This window comes from Ceratotherium simum, chromosome 25 (genome assembly GCF_057802395.1).
Source record: "Ceratotherium simum simum isolate JZ-2026a chromosome 25, ASM5780239v1, whole genome shotgun sequence".
Lineage (NCBI taxonomy): Eukaryota > Metazoa > Chordata > Mammalia > Perissodactyla > Rhinocerotidae > Ceratotherium > Ceratotherium simum.
The window spans coordinates 44,245,830-44,269,910 of NC_141924.1; the positions used below are offsets into that span (position 1 = coordinate 44,245,830).

The 24,081-nt window shown below is 37.1% G+C and overlaps 1 protein-coding gene across 2 annotated transcripts in view; it reads left to right on the forward strand.

The window, feature by feature from the left end:
- The window catches only part of CAPS2 (calcyphosine 2), a 45,892-nt gene that overhangs the window by 19,004 nt on the left and 2,807 nt on the right, over positions 1 to 24,081 (forward strand). For both annotated transcript variants that reach the window (XM_087449170.1, XM_014794433.2), the window contains 9 exons: positions 2,252 to 2,371; positions 6,811 to 6,885; positions 8,273 to 8,368; positions 8,457 to 8,550; positions 11,287 to 11,405; positions 12,420 to 12,496; positions 14,623 to 14,777; positions 18,102 to 18,227; positions 20,536 to 20,632. In XM_087449170.1, the coding sequence (XP_087305296.1) occupies positions 2,252 to 2,371; positions 6,811 to 6,885; positions 8,273 to 8,368; positions 8,457 to 8,550; positions 11,287 to 11,405; positions 12,420 to 12,496; positions 14,623 to 14,777; positions 18,102 to 18,227; positions 20,536 to 20,632 (959 nt within the window). The remainder of the gene's footprint in view (positions 1 to 2,251; positions 2,372 to 6,810; positions 6,886 to 8,272; positions 8,369 to 8,456; positions 8,551 to 11,286; positions 11,406 to 12,419; positions 12,497 to 14,622; positions 14,778 to 18,101; positions 18,228 to 20,535; positions 20,633 to 24,081) is intronic.

The following is a 24,081-nucleotide window of genomic DNA, read 5'->3' on the forward strand; positions in this document are numbered from 1 at the left end:
AAAAATGAAAAATACCCGGCAGTGTCCCTGTGAGTTCCTGTGGCCCCCGAGTGACTTGATTCACAGTCTGGGAACTGTGGGACTAACTGTCAAGAATTTTAAAACCTAATCTAGCATTTCATAACCCTTAGAAAACTATATAAAGTTTTGATACCTGCTGTGCTAAATTGCTTGGCAACCTGTAAATATTGTAGGATTTCAAAAGAGGCTGTACTAGTCTAGGAATTCTTCAAGGAAGAAGTGAGACTTAAATTTAGCTTTGAAAAAAATTACTGTTTAGTTAGGTGACAGTCAGAAAGAATGACATTCTACGTGCATGTTTTTCAGTAAATTCTTTGAAATAATTAATTATACTTATGGTCGTCAATGTATCTCCTTCCGTATCTCATGAACTCACTTCGTTTATGTTTCCACCCCCACCATGCCACCACAGTGTCTATTCATGAGGAAACTAGTGACATCCATATTGCTAGACTGTGATTTCTCAGTTCTCATTTACTTGACCCATCATCAGCATCTGTCTCAGTTGAAAACTTTCTTCTTGAAACACTTTCCTCTTTCCCACTTGGCTTCCTGCACAGCACACTTGGCTGGTTTTCCTTCTGCCTTCTACTCCTCTCAGTCTCTTCTCCTAGTTCCCCTTCTCCCCAGTCTTTGTACCCGAGCGTATACAAGGGCTTGCTTCGCCGACTTCCACATTTACTTCCTAGTTGATCCCATCCAGTATCATGCCTCTTAGATCTATCCATGTGCTCATGCTTTCCTAATCTAAGATTCCAACGTTGCATTTTCCAATCTAGGTTCTTGAAAGTTGTTTCCATTCCCTCTCTCCATAACCAAATCCTCTTTAATTTTCCTTGATGGCAACCCCATTCTTCAAGTTATTTAGGCCTAACTTCTTGGTGATGCCTCTGATCCCTCTCTTTCTCTAAAATCCTGTATCTAGTTTGTCAGCAAACACTCTTAGTTCTACTATCAACGTAAATTTACTCCCTCTGCTGCCACCATTGCTGTTCACACTGTCATCTTCTGTCTCCCGGATTATTTCAGTCACTTTCTAACTGGACTTATTGTGTCTGCATTTGCCCCTCATTGCTCTATTCTCAACCCACCAGACAGAGTGAGTCTATTAAAAGGCAAGCAAGATCAAAACCTCCAGTAATTCCTCATCTCAATCAAAGTAAAACCTAAAAGACCTAGGTATTGCTTAGGTATCACCACAAAACTTAGTAGCGTAAAACAACAATCGTTAGTTATAGCTCATGTATCTTCAGGTCACCTGTCCAGGCTAGGCTTGGCAAAGTGGCTCTACTTTTTATTTCCTTTGGCCAGTTATATATGAGCAAAAGCAATGGTCTCAGTTCGGAGCTTAGGCGTTAAGAATCTTCGTGTGTTTCCGTTTGCCGTTTTGTGCTCCTACATCTTTGTGAGAAGAACACAGCTTGGCCAACCCACTGGTCTCAGGAAGAAGATGCCTCTACAAATGCAGCTGGGCCACTAAGCCAAGATTATCCTAGAAGAGCAGATCCCCAGCCAACCCACACTTGCCTGAGTTAGTTCAGTTGAGATCAGCAGAGCCATCCAGCTATATATAATTGGCCAAAGCCAGTCAAATGGCTAAGCTCAAAGCCAAAGGGTGAGAAGGTACACTACACCTCTAGTGAGGCCATGGCGAGGATGTGGATCAGGCGTGCTGAAAACTTAGGGTCAATGATACAGTCTACCCAGGCCCTACGTGACCCACCCACCTTTAGCACTTGGACCCCTTTTCCTATTTCTCTCTGTGTTGTCTACTCTACTAGCTCATTCGGCTCCTCCCTATGCTGAAACACGCTGGGTTCACTCCTGTCTGAGGTACTTGGCATTTATTTTCCCCTGCTTGGGATGCTTTTCCCCCAGAAATGCGTATGGCTGCTTGCTTACGTTGCTTCGTATCGTTATTCAGAAGCCACCAGCACAGTGTCTGTGTATTTGAAGAATAAGGAGAAAGACATGAAGCTCTGAGTTCTCTCACAAATTTCAGTTTATTTTTAGATAACACTTATGGAAAAAGAGATGGACAGGAATAATCACTTTTTTGTGGCTGGTATTTTTTAATTATTAAATTTATTGATTCAATTTCTGACAAATATATAATTCTGACAGTAGTGTAAATTTGCATTAGTATCTGAGCTTTTCCAACTGCTTATAAATAAGTAAATGCCAGAGCAATGTATTATCACCTCTGTTGGCCTTTGTGTTTTCCTGTTAGGGCTGTGATCAGTGATCCAGAACAAGATGTGACCACTGAGAAACAGGAAAGGGCTCGTGTCCTTCCAGATCCAACAATAGCACCTCTTCGATTTAGGAAAAGAACGTTGCATGAAACAAAGTAAGAAGGTTGTACTTGCATAAAATGAGGATGTAGTGTGTTATAAATGTATTTTTTTTTAATTCTCTTTTTTGTCTAAATGAAAAGTTTTTCTACTTGTTTTTGCTTTTTTTTTTTTTCTTTTTATAAAGGGAAGTGGATTTCTTGGAGTACAGATCCCAGTTCTGCCACTTTATGATATTGGGGTGAACTTTCCCCTCCAGATTTTCTGTTTGTCATTTAGGAATAACAGCCACTACCTTAGGCGATAATATACGTGAAAACATATAATACAGTAACTGAGACATTTGTATGTGCACAATGTATATTGACTGAATCTCATTGATATAATATATTACACATTAGTATTATTTAAAATTTACTATATTTTTTGCGTTTTACTTTGTGGTTTATGAACCCTTGGGTTGGTACGGACTGTGGCAGTCCTCTGGTGCAGTCCACTTGAATTTCTCAGTAGCCTCACTGCCAGTTGACATCTAGCCTCAGCTTTAATAGACAGAAAATCCACCCGTGCCTGCAGCAGTTTTTCATATTTTCAGACTGCAGTAATCGTTAGATAGTACTTTCTTATAACTTTTATCTTTTTGTCTCATTCTTATTTTCTGAAAGCCTTTGTTTCCAGGCCTTTAAATATTTGAAGCTATCGTGTATTAATTTCCTATTGCTGCTGTAACAAATTACCACAAACAGTATTTTAAAACAACACAGATTTATTCTCTTACAGTTCTGGAGGTCAGAAGCCTAAAATCAAGGTGTTGACAGGGCTGCTTTCCTTCTGGAGGCTTCAGGGGAGAACTGGTGTCCTTGCCTTTTTCAGCTTCTAGAAGCTGCCTTCATTCCTTGGCTCATGGCCCCCTCCTCCGTCTTCAAAGCCAGCAATGGCTCCTTGAGTCTTTCTTGTGTTATGTCACTCTGACACTCCTCTTCTGTTGTCACATATCCCTCTGCTTTCCTCTTAGAATGACACTGTGATTGCCTTGAACCTATGTGGATAATCCTGGGTAATCTCTTCGTCTGAGGACCCGTAACTTACTCACATAAGCAAGTCCCTATTATCGTATCATGTAAACTAACATATTTTCGTGTTCTGAGGATTAGGATTTGAACATCTTTGGGGGGCCATGATTCAGCTACCACGTATCTAAACTTCTCTTTTATAAAGTAAACCTTTATTGAAATAAAATATACGTTCACAAAGTATACGCATTTTAAGTGTACAGCTAGGAATTTTCACAAACTGAACAATACTCATGTACCAAGTTCCTAGATCAAGAAATAGGACATTACCAGTGCCACAGGAACCCTCCCGTGCTGCCTCCCAGTTACTGTCCACTTCCTCTGCCCTACCAGGTTAACCTCTCTATCCTGGTATCATAGATTATAACTGGTTATAAACTTACATGAAATTACAAAATTTGGACTCTCTATCGGGCCTCTTTCGCTCAACATAATGTGTGTGAGTTTTATCCATATTGTTATTTGTAGTTGTCATTGATTCTCACTGCTGTACAGTATTTCATTGTATAAATATGCCACAATTTATTTACTCACAGATGATGGACTCCATGGTGGACATTTGGCTATTTATGAATAGTGCTTTCATGAACTTTTGTGCATGCCTTTTGGTGAACATATGTGCTCATTTCTGTTCAGCACATACTTAGAAGTGGGATTGCTGTACCATTTCGTATGCATATGCTCAGCTTTAAAAAATACTGCCAAATAGTTTTCCAAAGTGGTTGCTGAAGTTAACACTCCCACCAGCCGCAGCAGTAAGAGTGTGCTGGTTGCAACATGTCTGCCAGTGCTTGGTATGGTCTTAATTTTTCATTTCAGTTCTTCTTGTGGGTATGTGTTGGTGATTTTTAATTTATATTTCACTGGAGTCTAGTGAAGTTGAACACTTTTGCATATCCATATTGGTCTTCTAGATTTCCTCTTATATGAAATTTCCCTTCAAGTCTGTTGAGTTCTCTATTCCATATTGATTTGTGGAACTTATTTGTATATTCTAGTTACAAGTCCTTTTTCAGTCATATTTGTTGGACATGTCTTTTCCTACTCTGTGGTCACCTTTGCATTCCCTTGATCATGTCTTTTGATGAATAGGGAGTTTCTAATTTTACTGTAGACCGTTGTACCAATCTTTCCATTTATTGTTAGTGTCTTTTGTACCTTCTTTAAGAAATCTCTGCCTACCACAAACTCATTGTCCCTCCGACTTGTAGTGCCACTTAGTCATATATCCAGTTGTTCTAAATGCGTGGTTGGTTTCAGGCTTTTCCTTCAGTCTCAGCTACCTGGCATGTGTCCCTGCTCCAGAATCGTCCTGTCCTCAGTAGTCTTACTTCATCTTAGAGTAAATGCCTGCTGCATGTTTACCTTCAATATTGTCGTGGTCTCCAAGGTCCTTTCCTCTTCAATATAAATTTTAGATTGAACTAGTCTAGTTCCATGAAAAATCCTATGGGGTATTGATTAGAATTATTGAATTTGTCGATTTCACCCCCTCTCACTCTTCCCAGAGGAGGAGGAGAGAGCTCTGCTTCACAGAGTGGGAAGCAGGAGTTGGCCAGTGTAGTGCCGCCCTTCCTCTCCTCTTTTCCGTGGGAGCCAGCTGCCTGAAGACGCACACATTCTGCCCCACGCGTTGCTTTACAGGGTCCCTCCCCAGAGGGAATGAGTGGGTTAGTCTGTTGAAGTCTAGTGTTAAGGACTTAGCTTGTTGTGGCTGCATTCCTAAGCCATGGTTCCAACAGTTTTATCACTAATAAAATTCGTATTTTGATCTTCATCTGCCTGATTCTTATTTCTGTATTAGTTAAGAACTTGGGTAGAGAGAAGTATTGGTGCTACTTATTGGATACCTAAAACCCCAACATAGAACTTCTCATTTATAATATAAATGCCTATTGACTTCTTTTATCTTTTCAAGAACACTCTAGACTGCTTGAAGCTATTGCTGTTAAACTGAGTTCTGCTCACCTTTGAGAATCAATGTAATGTAATGGTTATGAACAAGGTTTTTTCTGGCCCTGCCATGTACTAACTGTATGACTTTGTAAAGTTTATTTGTGAAATGAGGACAATAGTACTTACTTTATAGAGTTATTGCAAGCATTAAATGAACCAATGCACATTAAAATGATTTTAATACTGACTAGTGTCTAGGAAGTTCTCAATAAATAGTAGCTGTTATTATTGCTGTTATTTTCTCAGCATTTAGAATTGTTTTAGGCACATAGTGGGCATTCAGTAAACACATTAGTAGTAATGGATTAAATTGAATTGCGATGACCAAACTTTCGTGTCTCCTGTCTGTGTTCACAAGCTCTCATTTGGTCTGCAGGCTCTTGTTTGCCGTATCCTGCTGGTCTTTCACAGAGTCTCAGCCTTTATAGAAGTGTACCTTTTCAAGAACCCAGTGACCCATACACTTACTTATTATTTATGTTCTTGAAATTTCATTATACCTGCAGTTTTATGGGAATGTCATAAAATTGTTTAAGAGGGGGAGTAAGGATACATCACTGAGTCTTCTGATCTCTCAATATAAAGGAGATTATTAGCAGTAGGGTGCCAAAGATTGTGCATTTGAGTTTTGCTTCATATTATTACACCGAATTTTAGGACTGGCCATCTGTGAGCTCGCTGAGTGCTATCTGAAGGCCATAAAGATTGGATAACTGATCTGAGGTCTCTCCACTGGAACTCTGCCAAGACTGGAACCTCATCCAGCATTCTTCTCCTCGATTCTATTTTAGTAAGGAATATTTTCAGCTACCTGTAACTGAAAACCTGACTGATAGTGACTGAAACAAGTCGATTTGTTTTTCATATATAACCAGCTGCCTGAAGTTAGGCAGTTGTTGGTTTCAGTTCAGTGGCTCAGTGATGGCCCAGCTCTGGGCTGGCGTCATTGAGGTCCTATTGGCCTGATCTGGTTGCCTGATGGCTGCAGAGGCTCCTAGCATCACATCCCTGCCACTCACAGGCAGGAACTCTTCCCATTCCAGTCTTACTGGGACAAAAGAAAGACTTTCCTGGAAGTTTATTGTCAGAACTGGGTCCCTAGTCACCTCTAGTTGCAAGAGGCTAAGAAAGTAAATTCTATGGTGGGAGAGAGGCGAAGGAGAAGAGATTGGGAATGGCTATCGAGTAGCCATGCACGGAGCCTGTCACAGATGTGCTCGCTCTCTGCAGTAAGTACTGCACCAGCACTTTGACCCTACACGTCCTCACATAGGTTGTTCATGTGTTATACACTACATCTCAGGATTATTTCCTCTGTATCTGCTACAGTTAGCAACTGGAAAAGAAAAAGAGGTTTATGTCTTCATTTGTGCATTTTAAAATATTAACCTTTTTTTGTACTTTTATCATTTGTATCAAATGTGGGTAACTTGAAAACAATTATTGACAATTGTTTCTCTTAACAGGATAAGAACCCATTCTACATTAACTGAAAATATACTTTCTCATAAAGTACAATTTGATAGTAGGATCATATCAAGGTAATTATGATTTTATTAAACTTTTTAATTTTATAATTATGAAAAGGTATTCTCTTTTCAAATAGAAATAACAATAATGAGATTAGTTAAATTTGTCACGTTTAAGTGAAAATGTGAATTTAGAACAAAAATTTTTAGGTAATACATATTAATCAATCTGTTACAAAAATTATAGAAAGTACGAACCTGCAAGAAAAACATTTTAATTAGAAGGTTTTTAAAATGTCTTTCAAAAAGAAACTTAGAAGTGAATTTTTTAAAGATTTATATTAATACTAGAAGGTTCTACACCATTTAAAAAAATTAGCCTTTATGTAAGCTGCTTTAATTTCTTTCTTTTTTTTTTTTAAATTTAATGGAATTTCCACATTTCATTTATATTTATTTATTTTTTCCCCCAAAGCCCCAGCAGATAGTTGTATGTCATAGCTGCACATCCTTCTAGTTGCTGCATGTGGGGCGTGGCCTCAGCATGGCCGGAGAAGCAGTTCCTCGGTGCACGCCCGGGATCCGAACCCGGGCCGCCAGCAGCAGAGCGCGCGCACTTAACCGCTAAGCCACGGGGCCGGCCCTCTTTTTTTTTTTTTTTTTGAGCAAGATTGGCCCTGAGCTAACATCTGTTGCCAATCTTCCTCCTTTTTTCCTTTTTTCTCCCCAAAGCCCCACTAAATAGTTGTATGTCATGTTTGTACATCCTTCTAGTCGCTCTCTGTGGGACACTGCCTCAGCATAGCTTGATGAGTGGTGCGTAGGTCCACGCCCAGGATCCGAAGCGGCAAACGCTGGGCCGCCAAAGCAGAGCATGCGAACTTAACCGCTGTGCCACCAGGCCGGCCCCTTATTTAATTTCATTTTAATGGCTAAATTAAAAGTAGATTATTGATAGATACAGTAAAATGCCAAGCAAGATGATTCTTAAATCTGTTATCTCAGTCTTATAAACTTCCAGTAATACTAATGCTGATTTTCTTTATATATTTTAAAGGTAAAGCGTGTTTTTTAAAATTATCATATTTGTTCAGTGATTTTAAACTTTCTGTGACAAAAGATAATAAATGTATATCCTTGAGTGGCTTCTTGCAAGCTCAACATTTTTTGAAGTTCTTTCACTTTATCTTAAAAGTCTATGTCGAGTTAGTAATCCACATTGTAATACATCTATATTCATATCAGTGTGAGATAAAGCTTTTTTCTCCATCCAAATCTTACTTGAATTGACACTTCAGCTACTGTGTCATGTTTTCCCTGTGGCTTCCCATAACCCTTGTGCATTGCCACACATTCGAAGGAGTTATGCTATCCATCTGTGACATACACAATTTTGGTTTATTACTTAATTTGCAAGTTATCCTATTTGAAAATCTTTGATATCATTCTGTTTTTCTAGAAATGGACGTGATGCTTGCAGAGAGCTGATTGGGTTCTTTTTTACTCATGACCAATCGCTTACAATTTATGAATATCGGCAATTTGGGAAAAATAGGTATGCCATAAAACATTGTTACAGCTCTCAAGATGATTACTTCTGAGAGAAGCTGAATAATTTCACATTTTTGTCATTTAATTTCTAGAACAAGTGTGCTTCCTTTTATTCAAAAAAATGTTTATAGTCACCAGCGTGGACGAAGAACAGGAAAACAATACCAACGTGGTGATTTTTACATTGTAAGTTGTGTGTCTGCAAGCAAGCGTTTTAGTGCCCAGTGTTGGATGTTGTGGGATGCGGTGGGGCTGGAGGAGCAGAGTGTCCAGTCTTCAGTTTATTTTCTTTCCTCCTTGCTGCGCAGGGGCATTTGTGTGAATGGCTAGTAGTTGATGTTTCCCCAGGAGGTTCTGCCTCTCAGGTCCAGATCCCAATGGTCTGCATCTAAGCGTAGCGTTTATTCCCTGTAACACTCCCCTGCCCAAATCTGCAATATAAGCCCAGGAGACTTTGTCTCTTGGTACTTTTAAAGGCCCTAAAAAACATATGGTGTATCACAACGATTCCCTAGAATGGGTCGATCATAGGTAATGTTACAATTAGTGTTCTTATATTTTAAATTATTACATCACGTTATCTCATGATTAAAATGCAGCACTACCCATGGTGATCATTCAGGTAACAAATACATACTCGTAGGCTAAGCACTGGAGATAGAACAGTGAATAAATCATATCCATTCTCTGCTTTTTTGGAGCTTACAGTCAGGGGCCAGATAAGAGGGCCAATGATCCAGTTTTGTGGGGTCCAAGGATGCTTCCTGGAGAAAGTGCCATCTAACCTTGACCTAGAACAGGAGTTAACTAGGCTGGGGTAGGTAGAGAGGAGACTGAGGCCAGGCTTCCAGGTGGAGGACACAGCAAAGAACAAAAGTGTGAAAGAACATGGCTTATTTGGAGAACTGAAAGTAATAGCTCAGTATAGCTGAACTCTAGTTCAAGGTGGGGGTTGGCAAGAGAAGAGTCAGAGCTGATTAAGAGCAGCCTTATGTTAAAGAGTTAACTAAAACATACCGGGGACTCATTGAAAGAGGAGAGGTAGATGGAATGAGGGGAGATGACATTATCAGCCTTGTGATTTAGAAAGATCTCTCTGGTTACAGTGTGGGGAATGGATTGAAGACTAGTACAAAGGACTGAATTGGAGTGAATTATATTAATCAAGGAAGGAGGTTATGGCAACCTGAATTAGGCAAGTGACAATGGCTATGAGGCTAATTAGAAAAATTAAAAAAATCTTCAGGAAGTAGAATCAATAAGATGTAGTGATGGGTTAGGTGAGGAGTTGGGGGTGAGGAAAAACTTCACATCTTAAACTTGGATTAAATATACTACACGTGTAATATGTCACTCATATTAAGATCTAGACAAAATCAGCTCCAACTCCCATTTCATAACCTGCAGAGAGGTGTTTAATGTTTAATGCCTATCCCAAGATTAAAAGTTACCTCTAGCTCTGAGCTGTTGTCTCCAGTTAGTTTAGTATCTATAGTTGATGATTTATTCTCACTATTTCTGTTCCATATTACTTGAGCCAGACGTGGATTTCTAAGAAAGAAAGAAAAAGCGGGGGAGGGAGGGAGGAAACCACACACAAACCATGTATATGATGCTTTGGGTGTGTGGCAGACATTTTGAAGGGGATATGGAGGGAGTTTTATTGCAGCAGTGTAAGCAACTTACGATCCATTATCAGACATTCTTAGTCTTAAAAATATGTGCCTTGAATATTTCCCATGGTAAAAGCCTTCCTCCCCATTTTCTAACTCCTTCCATCTCTTGCTCCTCTCCACGTTCTTCCATTTCCTTATGCGGAAATATTTGACTTTCTTCTTCTTTTTTTGGGTGCGGGGGGCAGGTCTCTTCTGCCTTCCAGATGTTACTCTAGAACGTATCTTTTCATTTCTATATGCCCCATCAAGGTCTTTTCCTACATGCTCCCTAAAAGAAATTTTAGTGCCAGCTGTTAATACTCATATAAACATGCACACATGCCCATAGACACACATGCATAGAAGTGTACCCATATATGTTCACTCACACGTGCGTATATGTATTGTTTCAATGCACTGACGCAGACCACACAGATGTACCCTTATGCACACATGTACGTTTACACACATGCTTATATGCATACCCTGCCACACACATCACATGGTCTCTTCAATTGCTGAATAAAATAATTTCAAGAGAATTTATATACATTTCAAAGAATGGAGAAAGTACTTAGAGTTACAAGTTTTCTAAAATAAATGCTCCAGGAAAAAGGAGAGGAGAGAAATCTCTTCCCTTATTTTCAAGCAAGATCATTAAGCCTCTTATTTTAAATTTGTATTTGACCATATTTATTTGAGCAACTCAGAAATTAAAATAATAACAATTTTCTAAGTTTGGATTAGAGATTTTTGAAAGGAATTTTTTCACTAAAGCCTTGATGCTCTAATTAGGTTAAAATTAGTTTTTTGGGTTTTTTTTAAGGTGATTTTTGTCATCATTTATGTGATGTTTGTCATCAAAAGACCAGGTGAAAGAGGGTGCTGACTCTATCACAGTTCATTAGTTTGCGGTACATCTTTCTGTGGATCAATGGCTCTATTTCTGTGTTCAGGGATGTCATAATTTCAATTAAAATAACTTGTACTTTCTCCTCTGATTCTTATAAAAATTGGAGTTCTTATTTTTTTCACGTGAATTATTAAATCTAAGATTGTTCTGATTGGAAAATTAGTTCCTTTTTTTCCTATGTTATTAGCTGAAGCCTGTGTGGTTTCTAAATATTCTCTAAATATACTTTTTTATCAGTATAAAAAGTATACCATGTCACATACAATGAAAATTGAGTATTCAAAATTAGTATTAGTTTATTGTACTTCTTATATACTTTCTAGCTTTAAATAATTTATCTGTTAATTTCTTTAGGGTGGAAACTTGACATTTTTGAGTTCTGATCATCCGAGACTTCCAGAGAGCATAAAAGAAAACACATTACTTATGCTTCGAATCACAAATGTTGATCAGATAGCTTTGGACTCTCTCAAGTAAGTCAGACATGCATTTGTCATTTTGAAAGTAAGTGAAAACACTATTATCTTAAAGTGAGATTCTATCTCAAAGATTTTTGACTTTAGTTAAGGTTTACATTTTTTAAAACCAAAGCATAGCTATATGTGTCTATTTTATATGCTATCTTGTACTCAAATACACTCCATGTATGGGAACAGTTAAAATCAAATAAAGATCAAAAATGTGCCATTATGTTAGCTAAAGGTACTTTATTAATTTGCTTATGCTATAACAGTTTTATTTTACCAAATGCTACCAAAGTAATAAATTTTAAAAGATAGGATACAGTACAATATTATAAAAACTTTTCCCACACTTTTAGTGTGATCCTTTTTTTTAAGCATTAAAAAAAATCCTGGATCCCACTTGCTTATAGTATTCCTTGATTGATAATATGCATGATAAAAAAATAATGCTATGAATCAAAAAATGCTTTTAAATGAATTTGAGTTTTTTAATCACAGAATGTATATATATGTTATTCCGGTGAGTGGTTCTTGGTGCTAAAAATAATTCAAATAATGACAATAATTGGTATATTATATGTGACTTAGAGGCCATAGTCCTCATATTGGCTGTAAGGAGGTGTGTTTCTTTATCATTTACTATATTGCTCAAAATGAATGCAATTTTTTGGTTTTTTAAAATAAGATTTTTACATTTTATACTTTACAAGGTAAAACTGCTTTTAAATTTAATAATTATAATTAAGTATTTTAAAAGAACATGAAATAATTACAAAAAAGCATATAAAGAGAGTTTAACGGTAGTTCTTGGAAGATGTTAAGGACTTGAGCCCTTGATTTAGCGTATTTCACCCTCCTGGGCTTTAAATCTGAGGCGAAGGTGGGACTTGGTTAATCTCTAAGCCCTCTTCCTTCTTCGTTTGAGAACTTCTTTGAGTCTAGAGCAGGGAAGAGCTTAGAGTTTCTGTCCTCAAGATGGCCAAATGGAGTATCTTTTTACCACTGTGAACATGGCAATTGCAGAAGCGATTCTGTGGAACGTGAGGATGATCTAACCCATCAAGAAGCCAAGGATAAGCTGGTCCTCGAGGCCATTCAAGGTGTGTAATTTACTGCACTCTCAAGTCGTTTGAATTTTCAACCGCTTGCTTTGTAAGCAGTAAAGCAGTATTTTCCAGATATTTCTTCGTTTTATGGCACTTGATTTATATTTCCTATTTGCTTATCTTTTTATGTTTGTGTATATATATATACATATTTTAAAATATTTTTAGGATTTATCCTACTTTAATGATCCTAACTGAATAACCAATATTATATGAATTATGAATTTAAGAATTTTAAAAAGTACTAGATAGTATGGGTTTTATTCATGATATGAATACAATGTGAGTGATTTTTGTAATATAATACTTGTGTTATGCGTTAGATGATATCCTAAAGAGATTTGTGGTGGCCTAGCGTAAAAGAAACAATGCCACACTGGGAGGCAGATCCATATGTGGGCGCTGCCATTCAGTAGACATGTGACTTTGTGTAAATCTCTTGCATCTCTTTCTTCATCTCTAAAATGGGGATAATAGCCTATTTTATTAACTTTCCAGAGTTGTTGCAGGTAATAAATGAAATATATGTAGGTTTTGGACACTAACACATTTTATAAATTTTGTTTCTAGAGTCCAGTCTTGTAACCACTACAGTATACTAGGCTCAAATGGACAATTTCTTTTTTAACCTCTAACATCGCGTTCTTTTTTGTTTGTTTGTTTTGTTTTGTTTTTTGAGGAAGATGGGCCCCGAGCTAACATCTATTGCCAGTCTTCCTCCTTTTTTTTTCTTTTTTCTCCCCAAAGCCCCAGTACACAGTTGTATATCCTAGTTGTAGGTCCTTCTAGTTCTTCTATGTGGGATGCCACCTCAGCATGGCTTGATGAGCAGTGAGTAGGTCTGCGCCCAGGATCCAAACTGGTGAACCCTGGGCCGCCTAAGCGGAACGCTCGAACCTAACTGCTGTGCCACCAGGCCGGCCCGACAATTTCTTTTTTGAATGTTATAGTCAGGAAGGGAGGAAGGTATTAAACAAGTAATCACAGAAGTCAGTGAATAATTTATAAGTTTTGATAAATCCTGATTTATCATTTAAAGATGATATGGGAGTAAGAAGGCTAGAAACACATTTAGAAGTTGTCTGGAATTGGCGTTTGAACTCCCAGATATTCTTGATGCCACTGTTAGTAAATTGTTTTCTCTCTTCTGTCATGGTCCACACAATATTGTCACTATTGTATCTGGTGATATTTGTTCTTTCTTCTGATGTATTATGTTTAATAACTGCTTTAGTAGAGTTACCTGTATTAAGTAAAGAGGGCACAACTGCATTGGAGGAAATCACTGACCCACAAAGAGAATGCTAGGGGCTTGAGAAGATGATTTCTTATAAATTCCTAGAAGAAAAGGTTACTTTAATGCAAAAGTATAGGACAGCACTCCAAACCCTTGATGCTATTTAATATATAAGTTACAATTTGAAGATTTCTAACTATTTTAGAAATTTTGAACTGATAATTTTTGAGTTACTTGCCTGGCATAAATTTTGTAATTCAGTTGTTAGCAGCAAAGAAAGAGGAAAGAGATTAAAGATGTGGGATAAAGAGGAAGCCTGGAAAATAGAAACTAAGATTTTATTTGTAACATCTAGATTATTTTCATGCTGATCAAGTGAACCATTCTTTTCCTAAATGTAAGATATAACACTTTCACCACATGGTGGTGCTATAGTTCCGGTATGTTGACGTGTGATTTTATATGTAACCCCCTTTACTAAAAGCATTCTATTTTCCAAAGTCTTTTGTCAATCATTTGTATGATCTGGTTGCATATTCACATCTCTTTTTTTTTTTTTTTAAAGATTTTATTTATTTATTTTTTCCCCCAAAGCCCCAGTAGATAGTCGTATGTCATAGCTGCACATCCTTCTAGTTGCTGTATGTGGGACTCAGCCTCAGGATGGACGGAGAAGTGGTGCCTCGGTGCGCGCCCGGGATCCGAACCCGGACCGCCAGCATCGGAGCGCACGCACTTAACCACCAAGCCACGGGGCTGGCCCGATATTCACATCTCTTATATCAGTTACATCAACTTTAATTTTCTTACAAGAGAGACAATTGCAATTTGATACTTTTGTGCACAGGAACAATTAATTTCCATCTCTCTTCTTCCTAAACAGCTGTGCTCCAAGAACAGCTACGTAACAGAGGTGTGCGTGTATTGACTGGATTGGGAAAATACCTTCAACGATTGGACAAGGAAGGAAATGGACTTTTAGATAAGGCAGATTTTAAGCAAGCTCTAAAAGTATTTCACTTACAAGTATCAGAAAATGTATGTACCATAGATAATTCCCTACCGTGAATGACATATTATTCTGAAGTGGTATTATTCATTTTGCTACTGAAATTATAGTAGTTCATTTGTCTCCTTCTTCTTTATGCCTCGTTATCAGTGTCAAGCTATCAGGCAACAATTCCTGTTGATTTTTAAAATTTCAACGTTTATTCCTCCCTCATTTAGTTATTAAGAGCCTTATAACCAGGCGTTGTTCTAAGCTCTGAGAAGGCATACTCTGTACTCTTAAGGTCTTCATAATGAAAGGGAAGAAATATATAAATGATTACAAAACAATATGATATGTGTTAAACGGAGAATGCTTTCAGAACACATGGGATAAATTCCAAGCCAGGTTATGGGGAAGGAAGGAAGATCATAGGATTCCTGGGGGAGAATCCTCTGAGCTGAGTGTTGAAGGATGAGGAAGAATTAAGCAGACAAGAGGAGAGAAAGAGCGTGGATCAGACAGGGGACACTTCACGAGGAGAAGCACATGTGAAGCTGTGGAGGGGAGAGAAAGGGAATGTGGCCTGTTCCAGGAATTGCAAATGTGTGTGTCCGTCCCCCCCCCCCCCCCCCCCGCCCCGAGCCTTCACACGTTGTGTTCCCTCTGCTGTGAGTGATCTGCACTAGACGTTTGCATGGCTGGATTTTCTCATCCTTCAGGCCACAGCTTTCTCTACTGAGAGCACTACCCTGACACCTCTGTCTAAAGGAGCGCCCCGTCTGATCCCTGGTCCTCTGTGTACCATTTACCCATTTTATATTGTGCATGCCACTTTGTAAGTATCATCTGGCTCTGCTTGCTAGTAGAATGTGAGTCCCATGGGGGCAGGGACCAGGAGCTTCTGGTTTCCTGCTCTATTTCTATCACTTAAATGGAACCTGGCATATGGCAAGTACTGAATAAATAGACTATGCATTAGTTTACATGGATATATAGATGAGAGGAAGGCAAAGAGAAGAATGGAGAGAAATAAACTCAGCAGTATCCATTACAATAAAGCCTTGCATGCCATGCTGAGAAGTTTGGATTTTATTCTAAAAGTATATGAATTTGAAACACATTTACCTCAAAGGTTTCAGATAAGGGATTCTCTTGCATTGTTCTCTTTTACTTCAAATGGTCTCGTCACAAGATATAGTGTATTTTGTAGAGGAAACACTGGAAATTGAATTTATGAGATTAGATTCAGGTTCTATCCTTACTACTTGAACTGTGTGATCCTGAATAGGTCTTTTAACTCTTCTGATTGACAGGCTCTGCCTAGGCGATCCAGAGATAATACCTATAGTCAGAGTTGCTTTGAAGCTCAAATGAGGAAAATACGTGGGAATATGCCTTATCGAGTATAAAATCTGTGCCAATATGATGTTGTCTATCATTGTTGTGACATACCTGTCGTCTGTGTTTTTTGCAGAGTTTAACCTTGTGGCCCATCTAGTGACACACACTTCGTCTCTTCCTTTCATAAATAATAATGAAAAAAAAAGCAGCAATAGAAAATTAGAAAGCCTTGCTGTCTTTATCCACAATCACATAGGTAATTAATAATGGAGATAAAATGAGAACTCAGATAATCTGGGCCAGTCTAGTACTTTGTGCATCACCACAATACTTCTCTTTTTGTTGACTTGCTAAATTTTTATGATTGGATTCAGGAATAAAAACTAAAATAATTATATAAGACTTCTAACACAGGGAGAACATATATTATGAAAATATGAGTAAGCTTCCCCTTTTTCTCATTTTAAAAATAATATCCCCTGTTATTTTCCCTGTAATGTCACTGGAGACTGCCCGTGCAGAGATAAGCAAACACAAGAGTGTAAAACTCCCCACCCTGGGCGAATTGTGGAGCTAGTTTGTGGAAGGCATCGTCATTCTTCTGAATGTGAAATAAAAAAAATTGATATGCTCCCTAAATAGTCTAATTTATATAGAGACACTGTCAATAAATTTACCTCAGTTTTTTTTCCTAACTGAATTATTATTTTCTATTCTGTACCATATCTTCAAAAGGAAGAGTTATATAAATTTGTTGCCACTTTTGGTATTCAGTTATTGAAAACTATTTCTTATAAGCTTCAAGCAGTATCTTTTCATTCTAGTATTCCATGAGTCAGGTGAGCAAATTCATCTTCTTCTATCCATATTACTTATGATTTTAGAGGGCAATCTCATTTTCATACTTAAAGCTCGCTTTACAGACACTTACAGGCTATATCATGTACAGGGCATTATGATAGACAAAAAAAGTATGGGTTTTTGAGAACTGGGGGGAGGCAGGGCACCCTAAGATTTAGTTTTTCTCATTAAAGTCTTTTTTTTTTTTTTAAAGATTTTATTTATTTATTTTTCCCCCAAAGCCCCAGTACATAGTTGTCTGTCATAGCTGCACATCCTTCTAGTTGCTGTATGTGGGACGCGGCCTCAGCATGGCTGGAGGAGTGGTGCCTCGGTGCGCACCCGGGATCCGAACCCAGGTCGCCGGCAGCGGAGCACACGCACTCAACCGCTAAGCCACGGGGCCGGCCCTCATTAAAGTCTTAATTGAAAAAATAAGGAGGAAGTGGGAGAGAATATTTTTGAGTACCCATTATTTGTCAGTCACCTTGCTTGCTAGATGTTTTATTTACATTCTCAGTTAAAGCTAACAACTTGATTGAAACATTGAAAAGATATTCACCTGAGTTTAAGAAAATCTCATGCTATAATTTCTTTGTTGCGAACTCTGTGAATAAAACATTCTATTAAATAGTGCATTTGCCAGAGAAGTCAGTGTCAATGGTAAAATGAACAAATTGGCATAAGAGAATTACTCAGAATAACACCTTTTAGTGTAAATTATGGAATCATATTAAGTCATTCAAATCTTCAGTACTTACAAGCATGAGGACTAGCAGAACTACAGTCCGTGGTCCCAATGCTATTGGGAGTATTCCAGAACCTAAGTGACTTTTTAATTACCACAGATATAAAACATTAAAAATAATTAAGTGTTCTGGTTCAAGTAAATGGTAAGCATTTTTTATGTGGCTATAGAAAGAAATTAAACTTAAAAAGATAAATTTGTGACTTACTGCCGCTCCTAAATGGTTCTTGACTTTACAGAACCGTCCACTATAGAGTTCATTTAAATAGCTTTCTTAGTGCCTTTGCTTGGATTTATATTTAACTTTTTGGAATTTTCTTATTAAAGTCTGCTACCTTGTCTAGGGCTACAAAGGGTGTAACAAAATACTATTATGATGATGATTGTTGTGGCCATATATAACTTAAAGGTGTAACAGTGGTCTCTTTGTGATTATTTCTAGGATTTTGAGTCTTCATGGCTAATTCTGAATGGCAATGGCAATGGCAATGGCAAGGTTGATTACGGAGAATTCAAACGTGCCATTATTGGTGAAATGAATGAATACAGGAAATCATTTGTTCGAAAGGTAACTTTGTTAAGTAATCTTTCAAATAGTTACTTTTAATAGATCATTAGGTTTATTATTTTAAAACTTTAATGAATTACCATTGAAAAGGTTTTGAATCCCTTTACCTGTAGTGTATTTGGGTTTAGTAAAACACACACATACAACTCTGCCCAGGGTAAAGCAAAATAACTTATGCATATGTTTTAGGAAAATATTATAAAAGGAAAATAGAATCTGAAATCAAATTTTGGTTTACAAATTACTAGTACTATAAATTGCTGGCCCCATAAATGACTAGCTATATGACTATATCTGTTATTAAATATCTCTGAGCCTCAGTTTCTTATCTCGTAGAGGTGGTATAAGGATTGACTAAGATGATACATGTAAAATTCTTAGCCTGGTGGCTGTCTCAGTGTCAAGGCTGAATACATGTTATCTTAGGATGGTGACTACTAGGTGTTTCTCTGGCCTTTATAATATGCATGCTGAATGTTAAAATGAAGATGAAAATGACTATGTTAAATTGGAATTAAAAACAGGAGCCCCAGGGCCGGCCCTGTGGCTTGGCGGTTAAGTGCGCGCGCTCCGCTACTGGCGGCCCGGGTTCGGATCCCCGGCACACACCGACGCACCACTTCTCCGGCCATGCTGAGGCCGCGTCCCACATACAGCAACTAGAAGGATGTGCAACTGTGACGTACAACTATCTACTGGGGGGCTTTGGGAGGAAAAAAAAAAAAAAAGGAGGAGGATTGGCAATGGATGTTAGCTCAGAGCCAGTCTTCCTCAGCAAAAAGAGGAGGATTAGCAAGGATGTTAGCTCAGGGCTGATCTTCCTCACAAAAAAAAACAAAAAAAACAAAACAGGAGCCCTGATTTTCGTAGGAAAGTACGTATTACTTGGGTTCTGGTAGACGCTTTTAGAGCGTACTTTTGAGAAAGGTAGTTTTCCTTTTCTTTTGTGTATATACCTGATGTAAAATGTACATGTATCTAATATTGAAACAAAGCTATTGTTTATGGAGTAGTATAAACAATTACATCAGATGTAAATCACAAATAGAAAATATCAAAGTCTTTACTGGCCAAAAGACAATAAAAACCTTATGTGAAACAAATTCACCACATAATATTTGTAAATTTGCGTTTATTTGAACTTTATGTGTCCTAGTAATAGGTTTGGGTATCAGCAATAGAAACTGGGGAGTTGTCTCTTTCATAAATCTTGGTGCTGGGAGTAGAGGACACAAGTAGAGTTAGAAAGTGCTGTGTTAGTTTCCTAGGGCCACCATAACAACTTCCACAGACTAGGTGTTACACAACAGAAATTTATTTTCTCACAAGTCTGGGGGCTAGAAGTACAAGGTCAAGGCCTCAGCAGGTTTGGTTTCTCCTGAGACCTCTCTCCTTGGCTTATAGATGGCTTTCTCCCTGTGTGTTCATGTGGTCATCCCTGAGTCTCTGTTGTCGGTATCCTAATCTCCTCTTATAAGGACACCGGTCATATTGGATTAGGGCCCACCCCAATGATTCCATTGTAACTTAATTACCTCCTTAAAGGCTCTAACTCCAAATACAGTCACATTCTGAGATATTGGGGCTAGGGCTTCAACATATGAACTTTGGGGGATACAGTTCAGCCCGTAACAGGTACCATATTTCTGTGAACACATTATTGTGAATAAACAAACTTGATTCTAGTTTTGATTCTTCTGTGAATGTGGGATGTTGCTTTGGCTTGGTTGTGTGTTTCTATGTACCCACTCCTCTTCTCAATAAAATATTCTGTATTTCATGATACTCAGAATTACATCGAATTAGAGGAGCAATAAAACAGCTAGGATTTCAAAAGGTAGTGTTAAATTTCAGGAGATAGAGTAATCAACTCATTTAAAAGGTATTTCACTTTCTCATTGATTTTAGTGATGGAATATTTGCAAAGTTCACTTTTCAAATCAAAATAGTCCTGGCAATTTGTCTTGGCCATTTATCAGTTTCATGTGAATCCTAGAGCTGGAAACTATCTGAGATATCTTTTACCCAACTCTTCAGTGTGCAGAGGAGGAAAGCCAGGGTGGCTGAGGTTAGGTCACTTTCTCAAGGTCGGGCTGGAAGGTGGCAGAACTAACGCTTGAATGCAGGTCACCTAATGTCTCGCTCCATTATCTTTCTCCTTGCATTCATGATGCTTCCTTCATACAACAGTTTAGTACTTTTAAACCGTCTTGTTTAGAGCTCAAAAATAGCCTGCTGCAGAATAGAAAATTAAGTTCTCATGTCTAATGATTTCATACAAAAAAATAACATTTCTCTTTTTATTTAGGCCTTTATGAAACTGGATTTCAATAAAACTGGCAGTGTGTCTATTATAAACATAAGAAAATGTTATTGTGCAAAGAAGCATCCTCAAGTAGTTTCAGGTAATTATTCTGAATCAGAATGCATTAGATTTCTAAAATGTTAGTTAATAAAAATATCTTCAAATCATATTATAGTGTGGACTTGAGGCCAGTAAGGGAAGAAATAAACAATTATTTTTTAAACCAGAAATGTGAGAGCTATTTGACCTTCTTCATTTAAAATTCTTAGGTCTATTATCTGTATTTATTTTTTTCTTTTGTGTTTATAATTGAGATTGAACTTTTATTTCTTGTTGAGGAGAGAGAGAGGAATATGAGTTAAAAAGAACAGAACAGATTGAGAGAACAGATAATTACATTTCCAAGTTCTCTGAGTTAGTTTGACTGTATCTGCTTATACGTGAAGATTTAAGGCAGAAGGAGGGACTATCTTTCTCTAGGGATGGATCTATACATATAAGGAACATACATGTGTCTATCAAAATTTGAGAATATAAAAATATCTCAAAGTAATTCTAGAGATTCATTACCTACTGTATTTCTTCTGACTTTTATTTTTACATAATTGATTTATAAATGAATTCTTACTATAAAGAAAGCATTTGGCCTCAGTAACTCTCCTCTTTTCATTGCATGTCCCTCTATAGAGGTAACAGTTATTGTCATTTTATATATATATATTTTGGTCCTTACTCTTTGAATTTTCATAACTGTATATGTACGATAAATATCTAATTTTTTTGAAGATTTTTTTTTTTTACATGAAAGGTACACTAAACATATTGCTATGTCGTTTGCTTTTTACACAACAAAGAAGCCATCCCTAGGTGGGCTTGAACCACCAGTCTTGCAGGTAACACCCAGACGTGCTGATTGCACCATAGAGGTGAAGATTTGAACCACCTTATTTTTACCTGCTGCATATTATTCTTTTTTAAAATTAGTATACTACAGGGGCCGGCCCGGTGGTACAAGCAGTTAAGTGCACACGCTCTGCTGCAGCGGCCCAGGGTTCGCCGGTTCGGATCCTGGGCGCGCACTGACATACCGCTTGTCAAGCCATGCTGTGGTGGCGTCCCATATAAAGTGGAGGAAGATGGGCATGGATGTTAGCCGAGGGCCAGTCTTCCTCAGCAAAAAGAGGAGGATTGGCAGATGTTAGCTCAGGGCCAATCTTCCTCACAAAAAAAAAAAATCAATATGCTACGATTTACCTAGATAGTCTCCTATTGGTAGACTCTAATTTCTAATTATTGATGTGTAATTAATGAAGCAATGAATATGCTTATTTGTGACTCCTTAGGCCCATTTTCTATTGTTTTCTTAGGGTAATATCAAGACCTAGAACATCTACATTTCAAATTGTAATTGATCCTTCCAACTTGCATTGTAAGATGGCTACACCACATTGCCCTGCCATTAGTTGGAGAATTCATTTCCGCCACCACCTTGCCTTAGATTTTTGCCAATCTGATAGGCTAAAAAAAAATTTTATTTGCATTTCTCAGGTTACTGGGGAGATTTAACATATTTTTGTATATTTATTGACCATTTTTAATTTATATTTTATGAATAGTTTCTTTCTAATTTATAATTTTGATTATATACTGGTAAATACTATAGAATGCTATTATTCTAGAATTTTCCTTTTGTAATATTAAAAGAAGATGCACTTTGGTTTATTATCATTAACCCTTGTAAATGGCTTATTTATAACTTTTAATTGTGAGGCGAAAAAAACAACAGAATTTGTTATGAAGATTAAAGCTAATCATCACTGGCTTCCCAATTTCTAATAATCTATTTCAGGTCAATATAGTTTAATTTGCTTATCAATGACTTTAAATGAACTACAGTTGCCTTAAGAGAATTTCTAGTATTATTTAATTGTATTTAATATATCTTTCCCTTTAAACCCATGCCATTCTCTGCTTTTTTCCTTTAATTAGTCATACTAAATATAAGAAGAAGAAATTTTATTTATTTCAAAATTAGGTGATTTCAACACCATCTATTTTTTTTTCTCTTTGTTTTCTCTCCTCTAATAATCTTAATTAAGTTGCTTAAGTAGCTTTAGTTTTAGTATGTGTCATTGAATCGTTGGTGATGGTTCTGTTTTTGTTGTTGGATAAGCCTTTGTTAGTTGAAGAAATTCCATACCTTGTCTTTGCATTCGCATTAAGGAAGATAAGCTAAGAAGTCGAACAATCTTACAAAAAGGAAAACGTGTTACTGTTTTTAAAAAAAGAAAAACAAAAAACATTTATTGTTGTCTATCATTAGAAATTATAATCTATTCACATGCTCATCTCTGGGATGTAGATTGTTTATAATTTACAATTAATTTCAAATTAAGGCTTTTATATCACACGTAATTTAACTATAGAAAGTATTTTCTTTTTACTTTGCTTAAATAATTTATTAGAAAAAAGCATTTTCAGCTTTAATAGAAATGGGATTTCCCAAATGTATTTCTGTGTAATGGTATTAGAAATGTAACATTGTTTATTAAAATACTTTCTGGTCTCTGAGAGGAGTGAAAGGAAGGTTAGTTAAGTATGATAGAAGGTAGGTATTTCCTGGGTGGGGGAAAGGAGGCATAAAAGAGACATAAAATTCTTGAGTATTTGAAACATAAATTTAGGTAAAAAATATTTTTCTTAGAAAAAATAGTGTTAAAAGTCATCTGTTCAAAAGTATGGATGGTAAAAGGGGCAATCTCTTCTGCCAACAGGCATATATTTTTATATAGATTAGATCTTGATTAATTTTTATCCTTGACTTTCAATCACAAATTCACTTTATTGTTTTATATTACCATCTCTGCATAGCATAATTAATCAGTCCTTGTTCATTCAACCTGTTTTCTTTTTAAGTAAAATAATCACTTATTCTCTATTTCTCATGTATGTTTTTAAAAGACAGCAAACATCTTGCCATCCAAAGCAGATTTCATTCATTTAGTTTGAAAGGCACTTTACAATGATTTATTATCCAAGTCCATTAGAGAACCTCTGGTTTTTGAAAAAGGTCCAACTCTTACCATAATTTTGCCCACCCTGTGAGACGAACAATTAAAGGTGGTATTCACGTTTGTTATTTTAAAATGCAACGTGACTTTAAAATGATTTAGAGTCACACAGATTTTTCTGACCCTTTTTCTGCCTTTCTATATGGGCCTCTGTTTCTTTTCTTTGAGTGTTATCTGACCATTTTTTTAAGCTTCTTTTCATCTTTTAATTCCTCTTTTCTTGTTAAAAAAATGAATATCTTTCTTCCTGTCCTGTGTTAGGACCCCGGGAGTAGATCAGTGCGAGGAGGGCGGGGCGGGTGGGGCAGCGAGTGAGGGAGATGAGCTCTGTGAAGAGTGCCTGCGCTGGGGGTGGCTGGCGATGGCGTCCTGAGGAAATGCTATTTAGGGTGAGATCACCTCTTCCTTTCAACTGGCCGTAATAGAAGCAAAGTGACTTATTTAAATAGCTTATTGTTCTCTTTCTGAATTAAAAATC